Source organism: Solea solea, chromosome 16, assembly GCF_958295425.1.
Source record: "Solea solea chromosome 16, fSolSol10.1, whole genome shotgun sequence".
Lineage (NCBI taxonomy): Eukaryota > Metazoa > Chordata > Actinopteri > Pleuronectiformes > Soleidae > Solea > Solea solea.
Window position 1 is genome coordinate 24979854 of NC_081149.1, and position 26239 is coordinate 25006092.

General features: G+C 42.9%; 1 protein-coding gene across 1 annotated transcript; it reads left to right on the forward strand.

Moving 5' to 3' along the window:
• Positions 1–1811: 1811 nt before the first annotated feature.
• LOC131475797 (transmembrane protease serine 9-like) lies at positions 1812–25827 on the forward strand. The gene is made up of 18 exons (XM_058654131.1): positions 1812–2337; positions 6943–6963; positions 7046–7208; positions 7882–8150; positions 8228–8379; positions 8492–8756; positions 18606–18804; positions 19351–19619; positions 20457–20602; positions 20693–20960; positions 21091–21250; positions 21409–21677; positions 22299–22444; positions 22528–22801; positions 23122–23293; positions 23552–23805; positions 23885–23982; positions 24969–25827. The coding sequence occupies exons 1-18, from the start codon at positions 2274–2276 to the stop codon at positions 25287–25289; spliced, it is 3510 nt and encodes a 1169-aa protein (XP_058510114.1). The 5' UTR covers positions 1812–2273; the 3' UTR covers positions 25290–25827.
• The last annotated feature ends 412 nt before the right edge of the window (positions 25828–26239 follow it).

Consider the following 26239-nt stretch of genomic DNA (forward strand, 5'->3'; position numbering starts at 1 on the left):
GAGTCAGTTTAAGTCTGTGACATCTTTAAGAACATGATCATGTCTTTATTTCACTGTGAGACACACTTTATAAACCACTCACTCTCCCACACCAAAGCCCACAGAGAAAATCAGTGATTTTAAAATCACACACACACAGGAGTTGTTGATCCACTGCTGCCTCCATCACTAAGTTCAAATGTCTTATTTTATTTAAATCCTTTGTTCAGATTGACCTCAGTGACACAAAGTGACCACACGAGGCAGCAGAGGACCAGCAGCTCCTGTGTCCCCGCAGATAAAGTCACTGATTTTCTCTCTGGGCTTTGGTGTGAGAGAGTGAGTGGTTTACAGACGTCTGTCTCACAGTGAGATAAAAACATCGGAGACTTAAACCGTGGAGATTTGTGAAGTCATGAGCTTGTTAAACATCAGATGTCACCCTCTCATGATGAAATGGTTTTTGGCAGCGTTTGTGTGACCTGAGGCTTTTTCTTTTTCTTCTTAAATCTGCTGCCACACCTGTGTGTGTGTGCGTGTGCGTGTGTGTGTGTGTGTGTGTGCGTGTGTGTGTGTGTGTGTGCGTGTGTGTGCGCGTAAAAGCACTTATAGTTTATCTTTACCTGGTGTTAGTTCTGTCCTCTATGGTTCTATCACTGAACCACCAGGTTCAGGTCTGAGAAGGTCTGACCTCAGAGTCTCTGTCCCTGTTCACATTCAGGATTCATTCATTCACACCAGCTCCTTCTTAATCCAACCCTCGTCCACTTCGTTTGGCGAGGTGTGAACGTGCAACCGGAGTCTGGTCTGCCTTAAACGACGCAGGGCATTGTGGGTACTTTACTCCGTGGCGTTTAACACAGGTTAAGCTGGACTCATTTTGATGTTTTTATGCGTTCTAATTTTTACTGATTTTATTCTATTGTCGACGTTGTGTCGTTCTTTGTGTTGTAGCGCCGCCTCTGGTGAGGAGGGGAACGCATTATTCAAAAGGTTCAGTTTGAGTGGAGCGGAGTCGATCAGGTGCACGTCAAACCACGTCTTTACAGTGGTTGCTTTGTCCTCTGGGACACAGACGAATGTCTCTGTGTGCTGAAAGTGTCCAGATGAGGACAAAGTCTGATACGCTTGAATTCACCACTTCACAGGTGTGTCCACACACACACACACACACACACACACACACAGTTATGTAATGTTTGCTTGTGTGTTTTACACCAAATAAAGCTTTTGTTTCCCCCTCGCTCTCTTTAGTCGAGGATGAGGACGACAGGTGTTGCTGAGAGACGTGTGTGTGTGGGTGAACACACGCACACACACACACACACACACACACACACACACAGTGTGTTCCAGAACAGTGAGTTTCTGTGTGGAGTCACTCACTGGCTGCTCGTCGTCATTCTCTGAGGTGGTTTGACCAGTTCACTGCTGAGAAGGAAGTGCTGCACATAATAATGTTGGACTTAAACTTTCAGCGTCTCAGATCCAAGATAAAAGCCGAGCATCGCTGGTGAAGGTCATGCTGTTTTAAAGACTTCTGTCATTTTCCAAGACAAACCTGAAATACCTGAGTAAAGAATGTTGAGACTGACTGACGAGGAAATGACCCTCGTCTTACTCGTCTCTGAGGCAAAGGTGCTCGCTGTGGCACAAGGAAAAACTGGATTTTAGACACTAAACAAAAGACTTGGATCATAAAATCCACATCAGTTTAAGTCTTTAATATCCTCATGTCTTTATCTCACTGTGACACACACACACACACACACAGGAGTTGTTGATCCACTGCTGCCTCCATCACTAAGTTTAAATGTCTTATTTTGTCACTTCAGTGTTTGAAATCCTTTGTTCAGATTGACCTCAGTGACACAAAGTGACCACACGAGGCAGCAGAGGGCCAGCAGATAAAATCACTGATTTTCTCTATGGACTTTGGTGTGGGAGAGTGAGTGGTTTACAAACTTCAGTTTCCTGTTGGAGAAGTCTGTCTCACAGTGAGATGAAGACGTTCTGAAGACATCGTAGACTTGAACTGAAGTAGATTTTCTGCTGATCTAACTTTTCCCAGCGTCAGCAGCAGCTGAGGAAAAACTTTACAACAGTTTATTCCGATGAGGAAAAACACACAGAACGTCCCTTTATGAGGTGATTTAAATGCAACGCTGTGACGCTTCTGTGTCGTCTGTGTTTGACTGACACTGAGGTTTTATAAACCGATGGTGGGCGTGTCCTGAGAGAGAGAGAGAGAGTTATTAGTGCAGGCTCAGAACAGACACTTCACACTTTCAGCCATGACTCTCTCCACGGTCACAGCGGTGTGTGTGGCCACTCTGCTCACTCTCCTGACAACACCAGGTAAGGACTGAACACCTGACACACACACACACACACACACGTCGAAGACAAAAACCCTGAAAACAACAACAAAATGCATCGATGTGCTCTTTATGTTCACAGGTGAGAATAATCTAATAATCCAGCTGAACTGTCCGCCTCATGGTCACCCCCCCACCCCCCATATGAATATATATAAATTGTATACATTAAATTGCATCTCTATACATACATACATGCAGTATATGTATAGTAAAATAGTTAAATAGACTTCTCAATAATGTTAAATTAAACTATTTAATTGAGATTTTAACACTTAAATAGTTAAATAGACTTCTCAATAATGTTAAATTAAACTATTTAATTGAGATTTTAACACTTAAATAGTTAAATAGACTTCTCAATAATGTTAAATTAAACTATTTAAGTGAGATTTTAACACTTAAATAGTTAAATAGACTTCTCAATAGTGTTAAGTTAAACTATTTAAGTGAGATTTTAACACTTAAATAGTTAAATAGACTCTCAATAGTGTTAAGTTAAACTATTTAAGTGAGATTTTAACACTTAAATAGTTAAATAGACTTCTCAATAGTGTTAAGTTAAACTATTTAAGTGAGATTTTAACACTTAAATAGTTAAATAGACTTCTCAATGGTTTTAAGTTAAACTATTTAAGTGAAATGTATTTATATTTAACACTAAAGGAGATAAATAGATTCTGAATCACTGTCAAATTTAACTATTTTAAATTCCAGAGTTTCTCCTCTTCACACATGACACATACGCACAGTTATGAAACTGTTTCTCTGTTTTAGTCACTGGAGTCATAGTTATCATAACTCGTCAGTGACTTTTATAAACAGTTAACCGCTCACTGGTGACTGACTGGACCCGCTCCGACACGACGATGTTAAAACACCGAAAATCTCTGACACTTTATTTAAAATTCATCCTGAAAGACGAGGAAATGAATGAGAGAAGAAGAGGCTGCAGTACCACTGATGCAGACAGAGGGAGACAGAGAGCAGTTCTGTGTTTGTGGACATTTTGTGGTTTTTTCTCCGCGACGCAAACAAACTGAGCGGTTGTTTTAGAAAGTCGTCGTAATTCTTTAAACTCTGGACAAAATGGTAAAAATGTCACGTCCTCATTTAAGCGAGTAGACCAGAATGAGTGTGTGTCTGTTTTCTGACCTTGTCAGGACATGGAGACCAAAACCTGGTCCTAATGAGGCAGAATCTCGTTGCTATGGTTAAGGTTGGGGAATGCATTGAGGAGTGTCACCTGTGGGTGGGAAGACGTTCAAATAAAGCTTTATTTAAAAAATGACCACGTCACATGCTCGACGTGGTCTTGTCTGGTTTTGGTGTAGCAGCGCCACAGTGCCACGCTGAGGCCTGGCATGTGTACTACAGCGTTTTGCTCTGTTTTCATGTGAATGGAGCCTCACCACTCTTTCGTCACTCCCTTGTCCAACCCAGACTCCTCCCCCTTTTTAAAAAACGATGTAAATTCTTATTTTTCTTCTAGTAATCCTAATTTGCGGCATCTTGTACTCTGAGAGGTGTAATGCTGCCCTCATCGCAGTTTGAAGTTCCCGTCTCTCAAAGCTCCTCCCATCCCTCCAGGCCCCTCCCCCATGCCGTAAATCAGTTGAAGCCTGAGATTCAGGCGCTGCGCTCGTAAATAAAAGAAATATATTAGTAGTAGCTTCACAGTTTAGACATCTTGCTTAATCCTAATTCAGTGTGAGGACGCAATAAGACACAGAGACACAGAGAGACAGATTAAGATCATGCTGACTTATCGTAGTTAACGGGTCATGTGTCTCCTCTCAGTCTGTCAACATCCTCGACACTGAAAACAAGTACAGGCTGAACCGGTCTGAGGAGCCACGAGAGTCACGTGACACACTGGGGTGAAAGGTCAAAGACGGAGAGTGTTTTTAAGTAAATAAACATGAAAGAAAGAAACACACACACACACACACAAACCTGTTTTTATTCTTAGTGAGGACACCATTGACATAATGCATTCCACAGCCCCTTACTCTAACCTTAACTAACTAACCTTAACTAACTAACCTTGACCATCACAATGAAGGGGCTAGGGGCCTGTTTCAGAAAGCAGGTTCAACAAACTCTGAGTTAAAACCTTAATTGTGGGTTTTGGGTTTCAGAACAGCTGATCAGCATTAGTTCAGTCAACTGTGAGTATGTTCACTCTGAGTTCAATGGAGCTCTGATACTACGAGTCACCATGGCAACGGGTAAACAAAGAGCACAGCCTCCATTTGAATCCAGTTGAGCAGAAATATGAACACGTGACATTTATGTGAAGAGAGGAGTGAATAAATGAACACTGTTACATTTTATACAGTGTAATTCACTCATTCATCATTTAACTTTCATTAATGATGATAAATGCTGCAGTCCTAACATTATGTTACATTAGATTAGATATTTATTCAGCTGACGAGACACAAACTGAAGATGAGAATATGGATCAAAGTGAGAAAACATAGTTTACTTATGGATGTATAATTATGCAAGTGTCCATGTTCAAACTGACTCACTTTTTTCACTCTATTTTACATGAAAACATTCATAGTCATAGTCAGACTATTATTCCACGTGTAAATATAAACGCAGTCAAACATTAAGATTTGGTCTGCAGCGATTCAAAAAGTCACTTCTAAACTACAGTGAAGTTAAAGTGTTTTCAGCTGCATGGAAATACGCCACAAGTCCTCGCTCTGAGGCAAGCGCAGCGTCCGTCCCGCAACCCCCCCCCACCCAATATACGTGAGCCCCCCTGAAACCTGCAGTACAGTTTGCACACTGGGAGTAACATCTGATTGGGACTCGATGTTTTGAAAGACGTAAATTTCATTAATTTGGCAGGTGAATTCACTCTGATACGCATTTTTATGTCGACTTCATGAATGAGGAAATGAGACGAGTGTCAGACAGCTGCTTCAGGCTCAGCAGGAGGAGACACACAGAAAACCTGCCAGCGAGCTGGTTAGGTTCACAGAGTATGTTGCCAGGGTAACTGACTCAGCGTTAAGCTGAACTGGCTTTGTGAAACCGAAAAACCAGAGTTTCCCTCATCTCAGGATTAACTAACTTCGAGTTTTCACTAAACTGCTCTCTGAAACGGGCCCCAGGTCTTTATGGAGGACCCGAAAGGGCCAAAATTAAATAAATAAATACACCATTAAATAATTAATTAAATTTGTCATTAAATAATTAAATGTATCATGAAATAATTAAATGTGTCATTAATTAATTAAATGTGTCATTAAATAATTACATGTATTTAATTAATTAATTATTTAATGACACACTTAATTAATTAATTATTTAATGACACACTTAATTAATTAATGACACATTTAATTATTTCATGGTCCGTGTTGCGGTGGATCATTAATTTATTTTATTTGTCGAACTCGCCCATCAAAGTCAGAGGGCGGGGCTAACGTGGATCGAGTCTGATTCATTGCTTTGGTCTAAAATGGCATGGCTGTAAAAGTAATATAAACCTGAAATAAATATTTCCCCGAGCGCAGTTTTAAGCTCATTTGAGGCGAGAAATTAGTCATTTAGAATTCAAAAATGTGGTTTGTGTATTAAGATATGATGTACTATATATAGTTTGGCAGCGACGGTATCGGAGGTGATCAACTTCGCCTCAGTGGACGCTCGGTGCTAAGTGTCCGACGGAGAGCAGCGTTACCTTGGCCTGTCCTGATGAAATGTCTGAGCCAGCAGATCACAAAGCAGCGAGCATCGGCTGAGGCGAAGTTCATCACCTCATAGGCGCCGATCCCGTGGGTGCTAATTAATTAAATGTGTCTTTAATTAATTAAATGTATTTAATTAATTAATTAATTAATTAATAAAATGTATTTAATTAATTAATGACACATTTAATTGATTAATGACACATTTAATAAATTATTTAATGGTGTATTTATTTATTTAATTTTGGCCCTTTTGGTCCTCCATAAGTCTTAACCCTGAAAAAGCCCTTTAAAGTTCAACAAGGTCAAAATGTTGTCAAAACACTCGCAACACACTCACAAACACACTCACAACACACTCACAACACACTCACATAACACTCACAAACACACTCACAACAAACAAAATCAGGGACACAGGACACTGACGTCAATGTGAACAAAGGTTTTCAAACACTGAAGTGACAAAATAAGACTTTTCAACTTAGTGATGGAGGCAGCAGTGTGTGTGTGTGTGTGTGTGTGTGGTTTACAAACTTCTGTCTCACAGTGAGATAAAGACGTGTAGACGTCTGAGACAGGAAATCAAACAAACATTAATACATTTAAAAATGTCTGTTTTCCTGCTCCATGCTGAATGTGATCATGAACATAGAGTTAGGATGCATCTGTTTGGCTTTTATTTTACATATACGTGAGACTGTCCCTCCTCCCACCATCCAAAATGTGGGGATTAGGCAAATTGGACACACTGAATGGACGTCTGTGTGAGAGTGGTGACCTGTCCAGATGTGACCCCGCCTTTCAACCTATGTATGAATGATACCCTACCCTTCACTAGCCTTCACATGGTTTTCTTTTCTCTTGTGTTTCAGAGTGTCAGGCACAGCTCGGTGGTAAGTGAGCGCTTGTATCATGTCGTACTGTAAGCTGTCAACATGTCGGTGTGTCGCTCACTCTGTGCCTCTGTCCTGTCAGTGTGCGGCAAAGCTACGCTCAACACCAAGATTGTTGGAGGTCAGGTGGCCATCGAGGGCAGCTGGCCCTGGCAGGTCAGCCTGCAAAGAAGTGGGACACACTTCTGTGGAGGATCCCTCATCAACAGTGAGTGGGTTCTGACGGCAGCTCACTGTTTCTCAGGGTAAGAAGTGACCACAACACCACCAGGTTCCCCTCAGTGAGCTGTGCTGTCATTTTAGAACTTTAAGTAGATTTTGGAAAAGTGAGGATGGTGGGCAGATGCTGTGTCAAAATAGAGACAGGCTAATGGGCTAGAATGCTAACGAGCTAACAGGCTAACAGGAGAACAGTTCCACAGAGATGGTGGAGGTGAATCACAGCAAACAACAAGGCAATCAGAGACAGCAGACTTCACCCCATTCATGCAACAAGCCTCTGTCGGCCTCTGTTGGTCATATTGGCAAGTGCGGAAACACAGACAGGCAGACAGACAGACAGACAGACAGTGGCGTGCATCCATTTGTTTCCCTGCAGGCTCTTGTAAACGTTCAGTGACTCTCTGGGAAGTTAATCTGGATCCTGCAGCTCGGGAATAATGTCCTCTACACCTGTGATGGTTAAAAAAATCTGGTTTATTCCACAAACAGACAAGTCATGGGAACTAAAATCAAAGAGACAAAACTAAACATACAGTATGTGTATAGTTTAACATAAGATTTGGCCAATTCAAAAATATATTTACTTGCACTGTAAAAAACACTCTCATCATATAAAATGTCACCGTTCTGTGAAACCAAGAACAACTGGTAAGGAAACGGAAACATCTCTAAAGGTTTCTCCTCTCACCGCTGCAGTACGAGCACCATCGGCCTGATTGTGTCACTGGGCCGTCAGACACAAGAGGGAGCCAACACCAACGCAGTGAGTCGAGCCGTGAGACTGATCATCAATCATCCCGACTACGACTCGGACACCAACAACAACGACATCTCCCTCCTGAAGCTCGCCGCACCCGTTACTTTCACCAACTACATCCTGCCCGTCTGCCTTGCAGCTCCAGGCAGCAGCTTCCACAACGGCACCAGCACCTGGGTCACCGGCTGGGGCAACATTGCATCTGGAGGTGAGTCGGAGTGTGACCACGAAACCTGAACGACACCAGAGAAACTCAACGGATGAACTGACTCTTCGTCTCTTTAGATCCTCTTCCTTCCCCAGGAAACCTGATGGAGGTGGAGGTGCCAGTCGTCGGGAACAGACAGTGTTTCTGTGACTACAGTGTTCGAAATATCGACATCACTGGCAACATGATCTGTGCCGGGTTACAAGCTGGAGGGAAGGATTCTTGTCAGGTGCTCATTTTATCTCCTGCTTTTGTGTCAGGTGTAACTTCCTGTGAAGATTCTGTCACCTGAGTTGTTGTTGTTGTTCATCTTGTTGTTGTTCTTCTTCTTCTCCTTCTAGGGCGATTCAGGCGGTCCTCTGGTGAGCAAGCAGGGCAGTCAGTGGGTCCTGGCAGGAGTCGTGAGTTTTGGAGTAGGATGTGCTGAACCTAATTTCCCAGGAGTCTACACCAGAGTGTCCCGCTATCAAACCTGGATCACGACCCAGATCACCACCAACCAGCCAGGCTTCGTCACTTTCACTTCCACTGGGACTGACGGTGACCTGTCTGTCAGCTGCCCCGGGCTGCCGTCAACCACCGTCCCTCCAACCACCACAGCACCACGTGAGTTCCTGCTTTTATAAGAAGTCAGCATGAACTGGGGGGTGTGGTCGCTCAGTGGGTAAGACCGGTACTGTGTGCAGAGACAGATGATGATGATGATGATGGTGATGAAGGTGACGTCATGGTCTCAGGTTTATGAAACTTACAAACACCTGTCGCTCGTCTCTCCAGCTGTGGTTTGTGGCCAAGCCCCGCAGAATTCTCGTCTTGTGGGCGGAGCGTCGGTGTCGACTGCCGCCCAGTGGCCGTGGATGGCGAGTGTCCAGGAGAATGGAACACACGTGTGTGGTGGGACGCTGGTGGCTGTGGACGCTGTGCTCAGTGACGCCAACTGTTTCTCGAGGTAAAACACCTGGAGTAAAGCACGGAGTAAAGACTTTAGATTAACATGGAGCCAGAGAGAAAGTGACTCTAACCGTTAGTATTTTACTCCCATCACCAGGCTTCCCACAGGTCCTTGAAATCCTTGAAAGTTTGTGAATTCGAAAAAATTATTCTCAAGGCCCTTGAAAGATTTTGAATAGCTGATCTAAAAACAGCAGGTACCAGGTTCTATCGAGTCAATTCTGGAATTATAAAATGATGGAGGAGAGTTGAGTCACAGTGACGGTGCGACGTTCGCTGATTGGGCGACAGAAAAGCGTCGGTCTCTTGCGTTCGGTGTTTCTTCAAACGCTCGACGTCAAACTGAGCATAAACAACCAGCTTCTGGGCGTTAGTTCGAGGACCAGACTTGTCCTCAGTCCTCGTCACCTTGTCCCTCTGTGTCTCAGTTCACCCACAGCGTCTCAGTGGACCGTCGTCCTCGGTCGTCTCCAACAGAACGGCTCCAACCCCTTTGAGGTGACGGTGAAAGTGACCAACATCACCATGAGCAACCAGACTGGCTCCAACATCGCAGTGCTGCAGCTGGAAGCTCCGCCCACCCGGTCCAACTACATCCAGCCCATCTGCCTGAGTAACGGACACACGTTCGGCGTGGGCTCGCCGTGCTTTGCTGCCGGCTGGAGCGCCGGGCGAGGAGGGGGTGAGTGATGACATGAAGACACACGGTCTTTAGATGAAACATGACACCATTCACACGTTCATTCTTATTCTCCAACCTCAGAGGAACAAGTTCTGCAGGAGTTCCAGACGTCGGTGGTGGATTGTGGGAACGTGTCAACGACTGACAGCATCTGTACGGGAGATTTCACACTGGAGCAGGTGAATTATGGGATGTTTTGTGGTTGTGTGAGAGAGTGACGCAAGCTGAGAATCAGAGGAGGGCAGTTATGATCCAGGACTGTCAGGCGAGGGTCAGGCGAGGGTCAGACAGACGAGGGTCAGACAGGCGAGGGTCAGACAAGGGTCAGACAGACAAGGGTCAGACAGACGAGGGTCAGGCGAGGGTCAGACAGACGAGGGTCAGACAGACGAGGGTCAGGCGAGGGTCAGACAGACGAGGGTCAGACAGACGAGGGTCAGGCGAGGGTCAGACAGACGAGGGTCAGACAGACGAGGGTCAGGCGAGGGTCAGACAGACGAGGGTCAGGCAAAGGTCAAATAACAAATTCACCTTCTGGTTCATTCAGTCACAGCAGCTCCTTCTTAATCGAACCATAGTTTGTTTGCTTGGTTAGTTTGTGAACGTGTGAATGTGCATGAAAACGTACAGTAGGTCTCAGCTCGCCTCATGTGAAGCAAATTCACTTCAACGCAGGGCATTGTGGGTAAAGAACCGAAACATACGCGGGTGTAGAGCGATAGGCGGGAGAAATGTGCGAGTGTGAGTCTGCAGAGTTTTTGTGTTTCAAGTTCAGCTCCATGTTTGGCTCTGATGATAATATCATTGTTTTATCTTCAATTTCTGTCAAAATTAAAATGATTTCACCTTCATTTCACTCGCGGGGCCTTTGAAAGAGAAACAGAATAAAGAGGTGTTGGTCATTTCCGTGGTTCCTGTGTGTTCAGGGAGATTCTGGCGGTCCGCTGATGTGTAAGCAGGACGGCTCCTGGTTCCAGGCGGCGGTTTTATCGGCTGAAAACAACTCCAGCACAGAAACACGAGCGGGTGACGTAAAAGTCTTCGCCTCACTCGACAGATACAGCAGCTTCTTGTCTCAGACCCTGGGGACATTCTTGTCTCCAGCCTCCACCAACAACAGCAACAACAACAGTACCAACAGCACGGCTGCTCCCAACACCACCAGTGGGGGCGCTCTGCCACACCCCTCCTCCTTCTTCCTCTTCCACGTCCTCGTCCTCTTGCTGTGTCTCCTCCTGTCGTCATAAACAAACGTCCCGGTTCATCGGTAGTTTTACATGAAGTGAGCGACACAAATGAATGTAAACGACACTGGTGTCGACGTCAGGTGTAATAACCATCAGTGACCACCAGGTGTGGGTTGGTTTTTGCCTCTTTTCCAGTGAAAACAGATGACGATGATGATTATCTGTGAGATTAAGATTTTTTTTTCTGAAATGAAATTTAATTGCGAAGCCTGAGGTTTCAACTCCACCGCTCTGTTGGAGCGAGACTCTTCTTTGTTTGACGCACACGTTAAAGCACGGCCGCTTCAATGAGGCGAGCGAAGCAGACTGACACACATTTTCAAAAAAACAACACACATTTGTCCCTATAGGCAAAAAATGTCCAATAGAAAAAAACATTGAAAATATCTTAATTCAGTTACCGTGACATAAATTCCTTTATGTTAAAGTCTCCATGACATTTTACCACATACTGGAGATGTCACCTACACACACACACACACACACACACATATATCCAACTTCACAAACCCCTGACAGGATTCCAAGATGGCTGCCACTCCTACAAATACTTTTACAGCACTTTTGTTGTATTTGTTTCACACATAATAATGAAATAATAATGAGAAATAATAATGCTATCCACTGCTAACAATGGCTAGCCTGAGATGCAACTTCCGACTTCCAATGTAAATGGAACGCAGTATAATAATAATAATGATAATAATAATAGTAAGATCCGATTGTCCAACAATTGTTGTTTATTTGTTAAATTCTATAAGTTTACTCATTTGCATCCAAGCGAGTGCTGTGTGATTCTTTTTTGATGGCCCGCCCTCAACCTGCCGCACCTCTCAGACGAGTCAGCGTTTGTCCTCAGCATGGCAAATCAGTTAAACGCTGTGTTCTATTTACGTCGGATGTTGTAGTCGGGATCGTCGTCAGCAGTTATCAGACGGTAACAACAGCGCTCTGCGCGGTGTTTTGTGCTGCGATAAAACGGCCGTACAACGCGTCTGTGTGTAAAAGTACAACACAACTGTGTGTGCGACTGATTTACACCAAACAAACACCACAAAAGTGCGATTAGCAGTAAAAGAATCAGCGTTTGTACGAGTGGCAGCCATCTTAGAACACTGCATCACTTTAGCCGTAACTTCAGAACCGCCTCCTGCACCGGGTGTCAGACACGCCCACTATCGAGTGTTAAAGAAGCGTGAAGAATGAAGAAGAGTTAAATCTGCACTAATCTTTGTTCGAACACTGTATGAACGTAGCTTAGCATTTCAGCATCACATGATTTTGAAGCCAGAATGCTAAGCTATTCTAAGTTGTTGGGTTTTTGAGGGAATAGTTCAGTTTTTGTATGACACACACACACACACACACACGCACACGCGTGACAACATGATTTATTATCTTGGGAATGTTAAATGGGTCTAATGGTGCGTTCCAGTTCCAGTTCCAGTTGAAGTCGGAATGACCTCACATACACAACATAGTATTCTAAGATGGCCGCCACTCAAACTCTGCTACTTATTGTGCATCGTACAGTTTTTGTGCATGACACACCGTGTAGAGCAGAGGTCTCCAAACTGTGGCCAATGGGCCACATGCAGCTCACTCCTTCATATCCAGTTGCACATTCATCTCACATCATGAATCATGTGCTTTTATTGTGATTTTTATTTTGAAACTCCAGGAAATGTTGTCACAAATATTGTGATTGCGACATCGTGATGGATTATTGTGACAGAAGAGGTGATGCCTCGCCCACTTCTGACATCCAGTGTAAATGGAACGCACCATAGGGTCAAACTGTGCTCACAGTGCCCTCTGCTGGACCCTGTGGACAGCCTGTATGCACTTTTAGATTTTCCCCTCAAGTTTGAAGTTATAGCCGTATATCGGAATAAAAACTGACGACCACTCTTCAAAAAACCTGAACTATTCCTTTAAAATCAATGTGACGGTAATTAAGTCATCTTTTACATGTATTTATTTCTTTTTCTCGTCAGCACAGTGATTTCTCAGGTGGGGCCTTTATCGATCTGATTTGATTTCAATTATTGTATTTTTTATTGATTCCATTGAGGATTTAATTTAGTGTGTAATTAATTACCTGAAGCTGCGCCCTCTGGAGGCCGGAGGGAACAATCAACTACCTCACACTAACACTGCAGCTACAGAATGTCACACGGTGCATGTGTGACGTTCGGACATAGAGTGAGTCATGTTTTCATTTTCCTTCATGTTGTCATTGGTCATGTGCTGTTAATACAACATTAAAACTAATTCACCATTGACTCGTGTGTGTGTGTGTGTTTGCATAGCTATCTTTGTGAGACCCAGTGTGATTTTTTTAACCTTTGAAGTGAGGACCTTTTTTGCATTGTGTGGTCATTTTGGCCGGTCCACACTTTATTTTCACTCTAATGGCCTCTAGAGGAAAAGTGGCAAACTGAAAAAATCTGTGTGTGTGTGTGTCTGTGTGTGGTACGCATTAGGAAGACAGTAGTTAAAATGTTGTAGCCACAAATGAAACATGCAGTTCCTTCATGAGAAGGTCCTCACTTCAGTGGTGATACTGATTTGGCACTGACTTTTTCAAATCAAATTTTTTATGAGGCTGAAGTGGAAACTTGTGTCAGGGCGCCATATTGTGTGGAAATGTAGCATTTTTTTTTATCTTCAAGCTTAACAGAAATGGTGGTCCTCACATCCATAGTGCATTCACTTGGACCTCACCTTGATGCCCATACAGGAGCGTGTGTGTGTGTGTGTGTGTGTGTGTGTGTGTGTGTGTTTGCTCACAAAGTATCACACATGTACTCACTGACAGCAGCAGGTGTCAGTTTAATAGGTACAGCCTGAGACAGGTGTTCTGTGCTGTCTGCTTTACTTTAGAACAACAGCAGGGGGCGACAGTTCAACACACACTGATCACACCAGAGGCCAAAGAACACACACACACACACACACACAAACAGTCTGAAACAGAACAACTCACCAAAAATATCAGCTGAGACTATATTTGACTTTAAAAGGAATATAACAAAATGAGAGAAAATCTAATGATAGTTTTATTTATTTAGTGGAGAGGGAACCTGGCTTGCACGTGTGCGAAGTGAGATGAATCACAATCAAACAAGAATCACGACTGTAAACCGTTTTTAAATTTCATATAAGAGGTTGTAAAAAGCCAAAGTCAATGGCTCTTATTTTGAAAGCCGGGTTGAAAAGCAGTGGTGCTACATAAGGTTGGCCGATTGATTACTGTGTCAGGTCATCTGTATGGAAGAATGATTTCTGAGATTAGAGTCTGAATTAGTCTGAATTCTGAGTTTAAAGTCTGAATTCAATCTTTTTTCTAATTTTGCAGGAAAAGTTGTGAACAGGCTTCTTTTGCTCCTCCTCTGTTCTTTTTCATTTTCTTTTTCATTTTTTCCAGAGCCAGTTGCGCCACGATGATAATCTGCAGAGACAGTCATTACGCCACCCACTGGCAACAGGAAGTACACCTTCAGTCACAAACTGTGTTCCAGTGACATGTAATTTACACTTTATTTGTTTGTTTGTGAGACTACGGAAGAGTATTAGGGCCACATTTGAAAGACAGAAAAAAAACCCAGCATGAATTCTGAGATTAAAGAATCTCAGAATTCTGACTTTAATCTCAGAATTCCTCCTGTTTCTTCTGTTTTGTTTTTGAACTTTTTCAACTTTGTGGCACCAATACTCCTCCATAGGTGAGTGGCCAGTATTTAATTGTAGTTTAATAACTAGTAGTTTGTGCTGAGCTTAAATGACCTCTCTCATCTCTCTGGTTGAACCGGCTCAGGTCAGGATTGACGAGCGTTTATGAAAACCTCCCGCACTTCCTCGTAGCTGCACATGCCCAACCTGAATTTACCTGACATCAACAACAGCAGGTACTTTCCACCAACTGTCTTCAGGAATGAGGGGAATAATTAAGGGATTATTTGTAATGAAAAAACAAACTTTCAACATCAAGTGAAGTAAGAATCAACACAAACTGATCACAAATCATTTAATGGTAATTAAACAATATTTAATTATGAAAACAACAACAGCAAGCCACAATGACCTTTGACCACCAAATGTTATACTACTACTATTAATATTTATACAGTATATATATATATATATATATATATATATATATATATATACGATTAAACATATACAATTATGAATGTTGTTAGAGTTACACAGACTTTTCCTCGTGTAAACTGAAAATTGGAAACCACTCACTCTCCTACACCGAGGTGCATAGAAAAAATCAGTGATTTTAGCTGCGGGGACACAGAAGCTGCTGGTCCTCTGCTGCCTCGTGTGGTCACTTTGTGTCACTGAGGTCAATCTGACAAAGGATTTCAAACACCGGAGTGACAAAATAAGACATTTGAACTTAGTGATGGAGGCAGCAGAGGATCAACAACTCCTGTGTGTGTGTGATTTTCTCTATGGACTTTGGTGTGGCAGAGTGAGTGGTTTACAAACTTCAGTTTACACAAGGAAATGTTTGTCTAACAGTGAGATAAAGACGTGATCGTGTTCTGAAGAAGCCGTCTTTTGTTGTGGATATGGTTTCATGAATGAAATAATAATAAAAATGAATTTCCTTGTAAGAACTTCCTTGTAAGACATTCTGGTTGGCTTCCTTCTCAAGTGACATGTGATTATTGAACTGTCACGAGTGAAGAGAAGTCTTAGTTTCATGGGAACCACTGTTTAAATCACAACCGCTTCCAGATCCAGTCGTCGTGCGGTCGGTGACGGCGTTCCTCAGGGTTTAACAAACATCCCGTTGCCTTTTATACCGCAAACAAATCATAGTTGTCTCAAACTAATTCTGTTTAATTAAATTTGATTAGATCATTGTGTCACTGGATCATGGTGATCTAATCACATCAGCTGTACAGCTGTGGTTCCCAAGCACTTGATCGGGACCCACAGATGGGTCACTGGAGATTTGTTTGGGGGTCCCCAAACATGATTCATTTTCCAATTCAAAACTTACATTAGTTGTTATATGGCTGTAAATAAATATCTGATAAACTTAAATCCTGTAAACTTGGGTCATAATAGGTTGATATAACTATATTAGCAGACGCTTTTATCCAAAGCGGCTTATAAGGGAATTGAGTACAACCTGCCAGGGGTGGAGTTGAACTTGCGACCATGAAGTCTTTTGCACACAGGGTACCGGGCTTAACCACTGAGCCACTCCACCCCCAGACCAAATAACTTACTATATAACTTGTATATTTGAAGTTTCGTACATTGTTTTTTTTTTTTTATTGCTATGCTAACATGACAGAATCTTTTGATTCTCATATTAATTAGCAGCACTTCCTGTTTGCTGTTTTTGTGGAGAGTCAAATTATCAGGAATCCCCTTCGTGATAAAAGTCAGATTAAACATGTGATCATGAAACTGTGTGAACAAAGCTGCAACGTGACAGGGATTTTTTTTGGTTTCTGTTTATAACTTTATAACTATATAACTACATAACTCTATAATTATATAACTACATAACTAACTATAACTATATATAACTTTATAACGTTATAACTATAACTAACTATATAACTTAATAACCAAGTAACTAACTATATAACTTTAAAACTTTATAACTTTATAACTATTTACCACACAAACTTTATAACTATACGCACAAATTTGAAGTTTTGTACATTATTTTTTTATTGCTATGCTAACATGACAGAATCTTTTGATTCTCATATTAATTATTAAAATTATATACACAGCATATATAAACATAAACCATATATTGTTGTATATATAATATATATATACATGTATATATACATATATATGTATATATACACATATTGTTGATTAATTATAAGAAATGGCAAATTTACATTCATCAGTTTTCAATAAATGTGATTGAAACTTCCATGTTTTTTATCAGGAATAAAATTGAACTGTGCTAACTTGCTATGCTAACACGACAGAATCATATGATTCTCAGATATAATAACTAGGCCTGCGCGCAGTCATGATAGGGCCCTCGCGCCCCCACACGTCGGGCAGTGGGGGGGCCCTCGCGCCCATTTTTGAATCCACAAACATTTCTCGCTCATTTCCGTAGGGTGCAAATCGCCAAAATGGAGCCAAAATTCCAAATGGCCGACTTCCTGTTGAGTTGAGGCCATGGTTACGGTCGACTTTTTTGTTCTTCTTGGTCTATAATATGAAATATATATTATATTAAATTAAAAATATTAAATAAAATATACAAAATGTATTATTCAATCATTTTTAAACTTATATTTTTCCTTTAACAAAGAAAAATAGGCGTGAAATTTTCTCAGAATACAATTAAAATTTGCTAATTAAATAACTGTGAACATGAAAGAACTTTCGATTATCATATTAATTATAACAAGTATAGGTTGTGATCTTTGTTTGTTCTTTTGTAACTTATTGCATCCTAAGATTTAAAAAAAAATTATTTACAAAGAAATGTAATATCCATCCACGTTTGCTGATGATTGTTCCATTTTCTCACAATTTACTAGAGAACTATAATTGAAATGATATTATAGAGCATTCGAAAATTCTGATTTCATCTGCGTTTCGTTGACAACTGTGTCCGTGTCTCTGTGACGCTGTCGTGTTTGACTGAACTGGTGTTTCTAATAAAGTGACCATTGTGTGAGAATAAAAGAATAAAAGAACAAACCTGTGAGACCAATCAGGAAAATGAGGTGAGGCGCTGGGCGTATTGTTGCTGCAAAGATATGGGGAAGGTGTTGTTCTTAAGGGCGGGAGGAAAATAGGAGATTTATACAGAGTGAGCAGAGGTAAAAAATCACTTTGAGTTATGACTCTGTACAAAGTGTCGAGTGTGAGGACTCTGCTGCTGCTGCCGCTGCTGCTGCTGCCACTGCTGCTGCTGCTGCCAGGTAACAACAACCTCAACCATCACTTTCACCTCCTTTCTGCTTGTTTATGTGTGAAACAGAGATTTTTATAGTGCGTAAAATAACAAAAAATGCATTCAACCAATGTTTAAACAAAACAAAATAACAAACAAGTGCAAAATTAAAGGAATAATCGGTCAAATTAACTGAACATCCGACCAATGACTGTTTTTAAATGAAATGTGAACCTGTTTTGTTTTATCTGCTCTAACTATAATCTCAGATTATATAGATGCCACGATTATCACGATTATCACGATGTTTAAATCAGTCTATTAACAGTAGTTTGTGGCTGATGATCTTTAATCTGTTGTTGTGTTTGTTTTCTGTTTGACAGAAACTCAGGCGCAGCTCGACGGTACGTCAACGTTTCTGCTTTAAAAATGTTGACTTTATTTTTGTTTGTTTTCGTTTGCTTTAGTTTAACTAAGTTCACTTAAGAGTAGTTTACTTTACTTAAGTTTATGTTATTTGAGTTTATTTTGCTTGACTTAATTCAGTTTGGTTTACCTAAGGTTATATTAGTTTAGTTTAGTTAAAGTTAGTTTAGTTTAGTTAGGTTTATTTTATTTTAGTTTGGTTTGATAGTTTAGGTTAAATGAGTTTACTGTGATTCCAGTCTTAGCTTTGATGTTTGTTTGTTTGTTTGTTTGTTTAGTGTGTGGTCGACCGTGGCTCAACAGCAGGATTGTTGGAGGGGACGATGCTCTCCCAGGAAGTTGGCCCTGGCAAGTCAGTCTCAACCTAAATGGATTTCTACAATGTGGAGGATCACTCATCAACAACCAGTGGGTGCTGACAACGACAAGCTGCCTAACGTGAGAGAAACAAACATAATCTCTTTCTCTGTGGAGGAAACATTCATGTTCAATTCTAATTTTAGTCAAAGACTTAGACAATAATTCATTCTTCTTAATGTCACGTAAATATGTTAGTCCGACTAAAATGGAGCTAGTCTTAGTCAGACTAACATACCTGAATAATGCGATTTATCTCATGTCCATCTCACTGCTGTGGTTCTGTATGTCTTCCACCTGCTGTCCGTGATAATGTTGAGACAAATGAGATGGACATGTCTCTTGTGGTTGTCGTGTTGTCTGAAGAAAGACGCTGCCGTTGTATGATGTCCACCAACAGTCCTGCAGTTCATACGTGGTCTCCTTCTACTTCAGGGTCAAAGACCAGGGAGGACATTTTGGACAAGTCTGACTCCAGTCTGAGTCAGACTTGTTAACATGCAGGAGTAATCGGACTATGGATCACATTATCCACTCATGTTAGTCCGACTAAGACTAGCTCCAACACTAACGTGTCGCCTCCATGGTCTTCATCTGTTTTCTTCTCCTTTGTCCTGATCACATCAGCTCCGGCACATCAGGTCTGGTTGTGTACCTTGGTCGTCAGAGTCAGGAGGGATCCAACCCACATGAGGAGTCTCGTACTGTGGTGCACATCATCATTCATCCCAGCTATGACTCAAGATCAAATAACAACGACATCGCCCTCCTGAAACTCTCCTCACCCGTGAATTTCACCAGCTATATCCTGCCCGTCTGCCTCGCGGCCTCAGACAGCACCTTCCACAACGGCACTGACGCGTGGGTCACCGGCTGGGGCAACAAGGCATTAGGAGGTGGGATCTGAAACCGCCCAACAACATAAGTTCCTTTCAAGTGAACGTTGGTGATAACTTGATGTTTGGATATTTTGAAGTTATCTGTTATTTTCTGAAATGTTTCATTTTAAAGGCTCTAAACTTGGCAGCGAGTAGAAAACTTCAGTTTAGTTCAATACATTTTGTGTTTCCATGGGAAATGGAATGGAATTAAAATAACCAGAACCAACTGTTCCATTCTTAGAACTCTTCCCTTGGGGTACCAGAGTAAAATGGTACAAGAGTCCAATGATCATTTGTGCTTATTTTGAAAGGATTCTCTAACACATTAACAACAGTTCAAACATCCCTGACCCTTGACCTTTTACGACACCACCTACTCATGCCCTGTGTTGCTTGATATACTGTACGTAGATGAGGCCTACACGGGACTAACGTGGAGACATAATCACTTAAATGTTGTGGACACTGTCCACTGTCTCTCTCCACCATTGATGCAGAACAATCAGTGAGTAAAGTTAAGAAAGAGAGAGAGAGAGAAAATGGCGATGTGAACATCTCTGTCTCACCGAAAACAAATGACAAAGACTTTGACCAAGATCCTGAAGACAATCACTTGTGCTGCACATCAGTAAAAGTGGAAACCATGGACGAAGACACTCTCACAAGTTGTCCTCCCATCTTAAACTGTGTCAGCACATCCTTGAATTTGAGGGAATCGGTCCTTGAAAAGTCCTTGTATTTGATGTCAACCAAGGTGTGGGGACCCTGGAAAGACTCATGCAGTTGTGTATTTCATTCTACCATGTGTGACACTGTTGAGTTCATTTCTTTTGTATTTGTATGTCTTTGCAGAGCCTCTGCCTTCGCCTCAGAACCTGACGGAGGTGCAGGTGCCAGTTGTGGGAAACAGACAGTGTCAATGTTCCTATGGCCGTTCTAGTATCACAGAAAACATGATGTGCGCCGGGCCACAAGCTGGAGGGAAAGGAACCTGTCATGTGATTGTTTTTTGTTGTTTTTTTTCCTCTGTTGTGTTCGTGTCAGGTTTGACTTCCTGTGAAGATACTGAACATTTCCTCTCCTCACAGGGAGATGGAGGCGGTCCACTGGTAAGCAAGCAGAATGGGACCTGGATCCAGGCCGGAATTACTAGTTTCGGTCTGGGTTGTGCTCTGCCTAATTTCCCAGATGTTTACACCAGAGTGTCGCAGTACCAGAGCTGGATCAACAGTCATGTTACTGACAGCCCGCCTGGATTCATCACCTTCAACTCCATTGGGACTGATGGAGATCTCTCAGCCATCTGTACCATCCTGACGCCACCTCCAACTCTCCCTCCAACACCTGCAGCTGAAAGTGAGAACTGTCTAACATGTTCTCACACTCTATTACCCTCATGTTTAATGGAGAAATGGTTTTGTAAGCGTGGTTGTATTTAAAAAAAACAAAAAAAAAAACAGTTGATAATCAAAGTCTGTCTCTTTAGTTTGTGGTCGCCCTCCGCTCAACACCAGGATTGTTGGAGGACAGGAGGCTGTCGTGGGCAGCTGGCCCTGGCAAGCCGTTGTTATTCATTTAGGAACCTTCTGTGGAGGCTCCCTCATTAACAGTGAATGGGTGCTGACAGCCGCTCACTGTGTACGGAGGTGAGCAACAAGAACAACACGCCATTGTGCAGTGGTCCAAACAAACTCTCTGTAGCAGTGGTCCTCATCACACACTTTCCACAACTGTGGATGACCACCTGGATCTTGACCACAGTTGTAGTTTTCACACCTTTAAATCATTTCTCTCCCAATTACAGAAATGTCACAGCTTCCACATTTGTGTTTCTGGGATTGCACAGTCTATCGGTATTTACTGGAACGTATGTGGTTCTGGGGGTGGAGCAGATTATCATCCATCCCGACTACGTAGTCCGTACGGGGAACAATGACATTGCCCTCCTGAAGCTCTCCTCACCCGTCAATTTCACCAACTACATCCTGCCCGTCTGCCTCGCAGCCTCAGAAAGCACCTTCCACAACGGCACTGACGCCTGGGTCACCGGCTGGGGAGCTGTTCAACTTGGAGGTGAGACACGAAGCAGAACTTAAGTTGTAGCAGCAACGAGGGATAGGTATCGTTCATTTTTACTGACTTTACTGATATCAATGCTTCTTTATTGTTTGGTACTGAGGACGAGTGTGGTGGTGGTGGAGAGCTGTGATGTCTTACCTTTAAATGAGATTGAGATGCAGTCTGGCAGTAGCCAGGCTAGGTCACTTTGCTAAATGTAGTGAAATTTATGAAACAACAAACTACAAACCCAGCGAGTTCCCTGCGTGGGCAGAGTCGTCCTCTTCATTTTACCCATCTTCTGCTAGGAACCTCCCTGGAACTAGGAGAAGTGGGCAGCTACTGAGCAGGGCAGTTAATCTTCTCCCAAATATTTGACATAAGCAACTTCTTTCCTGGAGTCATGTTACTGTACCGGACTGACTCCTGTTGCTGCTGATGCTTGACTGTTGTCTACAGGATTAACATGATAAGTTCTGATGCTCATGATTAGCATCATGGGTTTATGATTAGTTTCATTTTAAGCATATTTCTGAAGTTGGCCAAAACAGCTTCCTTACCTGACAAGTCTGCAGAGAGAAGTCAAATTAACAATGAAAACACGTCATCGTCTTTTTGCTCATGTGATAATTTCAGTGTCTATTCCTGCGCCACACTCCCTGAGAGAGGTGGAGTTGCCAATGATAGGGAACAGAGAGTGCAACTGTTTCTATGGAGTTGGTGCAATCACAGACAACATGATGTGCGCCGGATTACAAGCCGGAGGGAAGGATACCTGTGAGGTGAATATTTCACCTCCTTTGCGTTTGTGCCAGGGTAAACTTCCTGTGAAGATTCTGTCTTCTGATTCTTCTTCTTATTTCAGGAGGATTCCGGTGGGCCACTGGTGAGTAAGTATGACAGTCGCTGGATCCAGGCAGGAGTTGTGAGTTCTGGAGCTGAGTGTGGTAAGCCTGGCTTGCCTGGAGTCTACACCAGAGTGTCGCGGTATGAGTCCTGGATCAAAAGCCATATCAACAGCGACCCACCAGGCTTCGTCTTCTTCAGGTCCAATGGCACTGACGGAGATCTCAACGCCACCTGTAAAGATCTGCCACCACTTATACTTCCTGCACCTACAACTGTCCCACCGTCCAAACGTGAGTGTTTCTCCTCGGGATGGAACAATGTACGACATTACAAATCACTCACAATAAATTTGATTGATTTTCATTATTGGGATATCTGTGAATGGAGAGCATAGTTCATTTTTCATGTGAGTGAAAATCCAAACATACTGTCCTAGTGATTTATTTTGAAGTGCCATAAGGGGGAGCAAATAATGTTGGTTTGGATAATCATGACTGTGCAAAGATTCCAGGTGTTTTTGTAATCTTGACTTGATTTGAAGACAAGGTTTGAACCAAATGTTGAGTAAGTTTTACATAAAAAAGTGGTCACCTGTCGCTCGTCTCTCCAGCTGTGGTTTGTGGCCAAGCCCCGAAGAATTCTCGTATTTTGAACGGAGTGTCGGTGTCGACTGCCGGCGAGTGGCCGTGGATGGCGAGTCTCCAGAAGAATGGAACACACGTGTGTGGTGGGACGCTGGTGGCTGTGGATGCTGTGCTGAGTGATGCCAGCTGTTTCTCAAGGTGAGACACCTGGACATACGTCATCGATAGGGATCATTAAGGTGCAAGAACTAGTGATTCTGTGGACCCTGGGTCAGCAGCCATGATCTTGCAAAGCTGGTTTTCTACTAACAGACAGTAGGGGGCAGTGGAGACAGCTCCAGTGTAAAAATCCTGCATAGTTCTGCTTTAAAGAAAGCAATGAGTCATGAAACCAATCAGACATGTGAAGTGTTGACTTGTCCTCAGTCCTTGTCACGTTGTCCCTCTGTGTCTCAGTTCACCCATAGCGTCTCAGTGGACTGTCATCCTCGGTCGTCTCAAACAGAACGGCTCCAACCCCTTTGAGGTGACGGTGAGCGTGACAAACATCACCGTGAGCAACCAGACTGGCTCCAACATCGCAGTGCTGCAGCTGGAAGCTCCGCCCACCCGGTCCGACTACATCCAGCCCATCTGCCTGAGTATGGGACAAACGTTCGGTGTGGGCTCGGCGTGCTTTGCCACCGGCTGGAGCGCCGGGCGAGGAGGGGGTGAGTCCAAGTGAAGACACACGGTCTTTAGATGAAACATGACACCATTCACACGTTCATTCTTATTCTCCAACCTCAGAGGAACAAGTTCTGCAGGAGTTCCAGACGTCGGTGGTGGATTGTGGGAACGCGCCAACGACTGACAGCATCTGTACGGGAGATTTCACACTGGAGCAGGTGAATTATTGGATGAATAATGTGTGCATGTGGTCATTACGACATTTCTCAGTCCTCTTCAGTAGTAAACCGAAAGCAACTGGACTTTCTCCAGTTGTTTGAATAAGTTTAACTTCATATGTTGGGTGTAACTCGTTCCACAGTTTCTGAGAACGCAGCCACATGAGCGTTTAAGAAACCATAAGGTTGAGTAATTTAGAAGTAACTTGACAAAAAAACCTAAACAAATAAGAAAAGCCCAGACTTCCATCTCTGCGGCCACTTGGTCCCGAGGCGTTCCTGGCTGTTCCGTTCCTCGCTGGTTAACCTTAAACCTTACCCAGAGACTTTGTCTCTCCAGCGAGTCCTGGGTCTTCCCCGGAGCCTCCTCCCAGTGGGATGTGCCCGGAACACATTCCCAGGGAGGCGTCCTAACCAGATGCCCGAGCCGCCTAATCTGGCTGCTATTAATGCTGAGGAGTAGCGGCCGGCTCTACTCTGAGCCCCTCCCACCCTGTCTCTAAGGGAGAGCCCAGACGCCCTGCGAAGGGAACCCATTTTGGCCACTTGTAACCGTGATTCTTTCAGTCACTGTCACAGTCACAGGTGAGGTAGGAACGTAGATCGACCATCTTCACCATGACAGACTGATGCAGAGCCTGCTTTACTGCAGACGCCGCACCGATCCGTCTGTCGATGGTTGAATCCAAAGAACCGCCTGCCAACATGGCGGCTCATAGAAACCAAGTCACGTGACATCTGGAGCGCTATAGGTATCTCTGTACAGTGGCTGGAAACGTTCACGTCACCAAGAAGCAGCATTTTAACATGTGAAATAACTGAGGTGTGGAAACGTCAGAGAGTTGAGGTCAAAAACAAACGTTCACGTGAGCTTTAGCTTCATATTTGTCATAATCGTTTTTCTTTGAGTTGAGGATTCTTCTACAAGAAGATGTGACTGTGTGTTGAAGAGGTGTTGGTCATTTCCGTGGCTCCTGTGTGTTCAGGGAGATTCTGGCGGTCCACTGATGTGTAAGCAGGACGGCTCCTGGTTCCAGGCGGCGGTTTTATCTGAAAGCAACTCCAGCACAGAAACACGAGCGGGTGACGTAAAAGTCTTCGCCTCACTCACCAGATACAGCAGCTTCTTGTCTCAGAACCTGGGGACATTCTTGTCTCCAGCCTCCAACAACAACAGCAGCAACAACAACAGTACCAACAGCACGGCTGCTCCCAACACCACCAGTGGGGGCGCTCTGCCACACCCCTCCTCCTTCTTCCTCTTCCACGTCCTCGTCCTCTTGCTTTGTCTCCTCCTGACGTCATAAACAAACGTCCCTGTTCATCGGTAGTTTTACATGAAGTGAGCGACACAAATGAATGTAAACGACACTGGTTTACACTGAGGCTCTGATTTATAGTCTGCTGTGTTGTCAGCGCCCCCCTGTGACGGGAACGAGACCCAGCGGCTCACCCTGCTACGACCTGACACAGTTTAAATCACACAGGTTAAGTTCAGACAGACTTTTCCAACAGGAAATGGAGAGTGAGTGGTTCACCAACTTCACTTTGCTGTTGGAAAAGTCTGTCTAACAGTGCGACGAAGACGATATTTTACACAAAATCTACGTAGATTTTCATTAGGTTGGTCTTTTCTTATGGGGCTAAAATCAGTTTTCCCCTGGTTTTCTGTCACAAAATTTTGGATAAATTGCTATATACACAGTATATACTGGATATGTGCATATACTTGTATATATATATATATAAGAACATATTCTGTCTATGAGCTTTCACACATCACTATTCTGCACTTTGATCTTAACGTTTTACTTTGTCATTAAACATTTTTACTGTTTCACAACAGTTTGTGCTTCATTGTTTATTTACAGTTATGAACCATTTTAAAACAATGTGAAAATAATAATGTTTATACGCACATCGCCGAGTTTTACGTACGTTTTCTGTGAAGATTTAAAGATTCTTCTTTCTCTTCATACTCATCTGTTTGAGGATTGTTCTTTGAATTTAAGAAACAATCTACAGAAGTGTTGCATTTTTTTTTTAATCGGGGTCTGTTTTTATAAAAATAAATTTTTTATCGGGTTGTTTTTACGAAAACATTTTTATCGGGGTCTTTTTTAAGAGATTTTTTATATGGTCTGTTATTACGACTTTCTTGTCTCCACTCGCCTGTGCTCTGCTGCTGTATACACACAAACGCTCCCTCACTCAGGTCTGATATAGTTGATGTAATGTTACATGGTTTTTGTTCATG

What these genes read in the sequence shown, in the direction of transcription:
- LOC131475797 (XM_058654131.1), top strand. Translation starts at nt 2,274, where the DNA reads ATGACTCTCTCCACGGTCACAGCGGTGTGTGTGGCCACTCTGCTCACT. An exon ending in TCCAACCACCACAGCACCAC is followed by an intron (nt 8,757 to 18,605) that starts GTGAGTTCCTGC and finishes CTGTGATTCCAG; the next exon opens with TCTTAGCTTTGATGTTTGTT. An exon ending in GAGGGAAGGATACCTGTGAG is followed by an intron (nt 22,445 to 22,527) that starts GTGAATATTTCA and finishes TTCTTATTTCAG; the next exon opens with GAGGATTCCGGTGGGCCACT.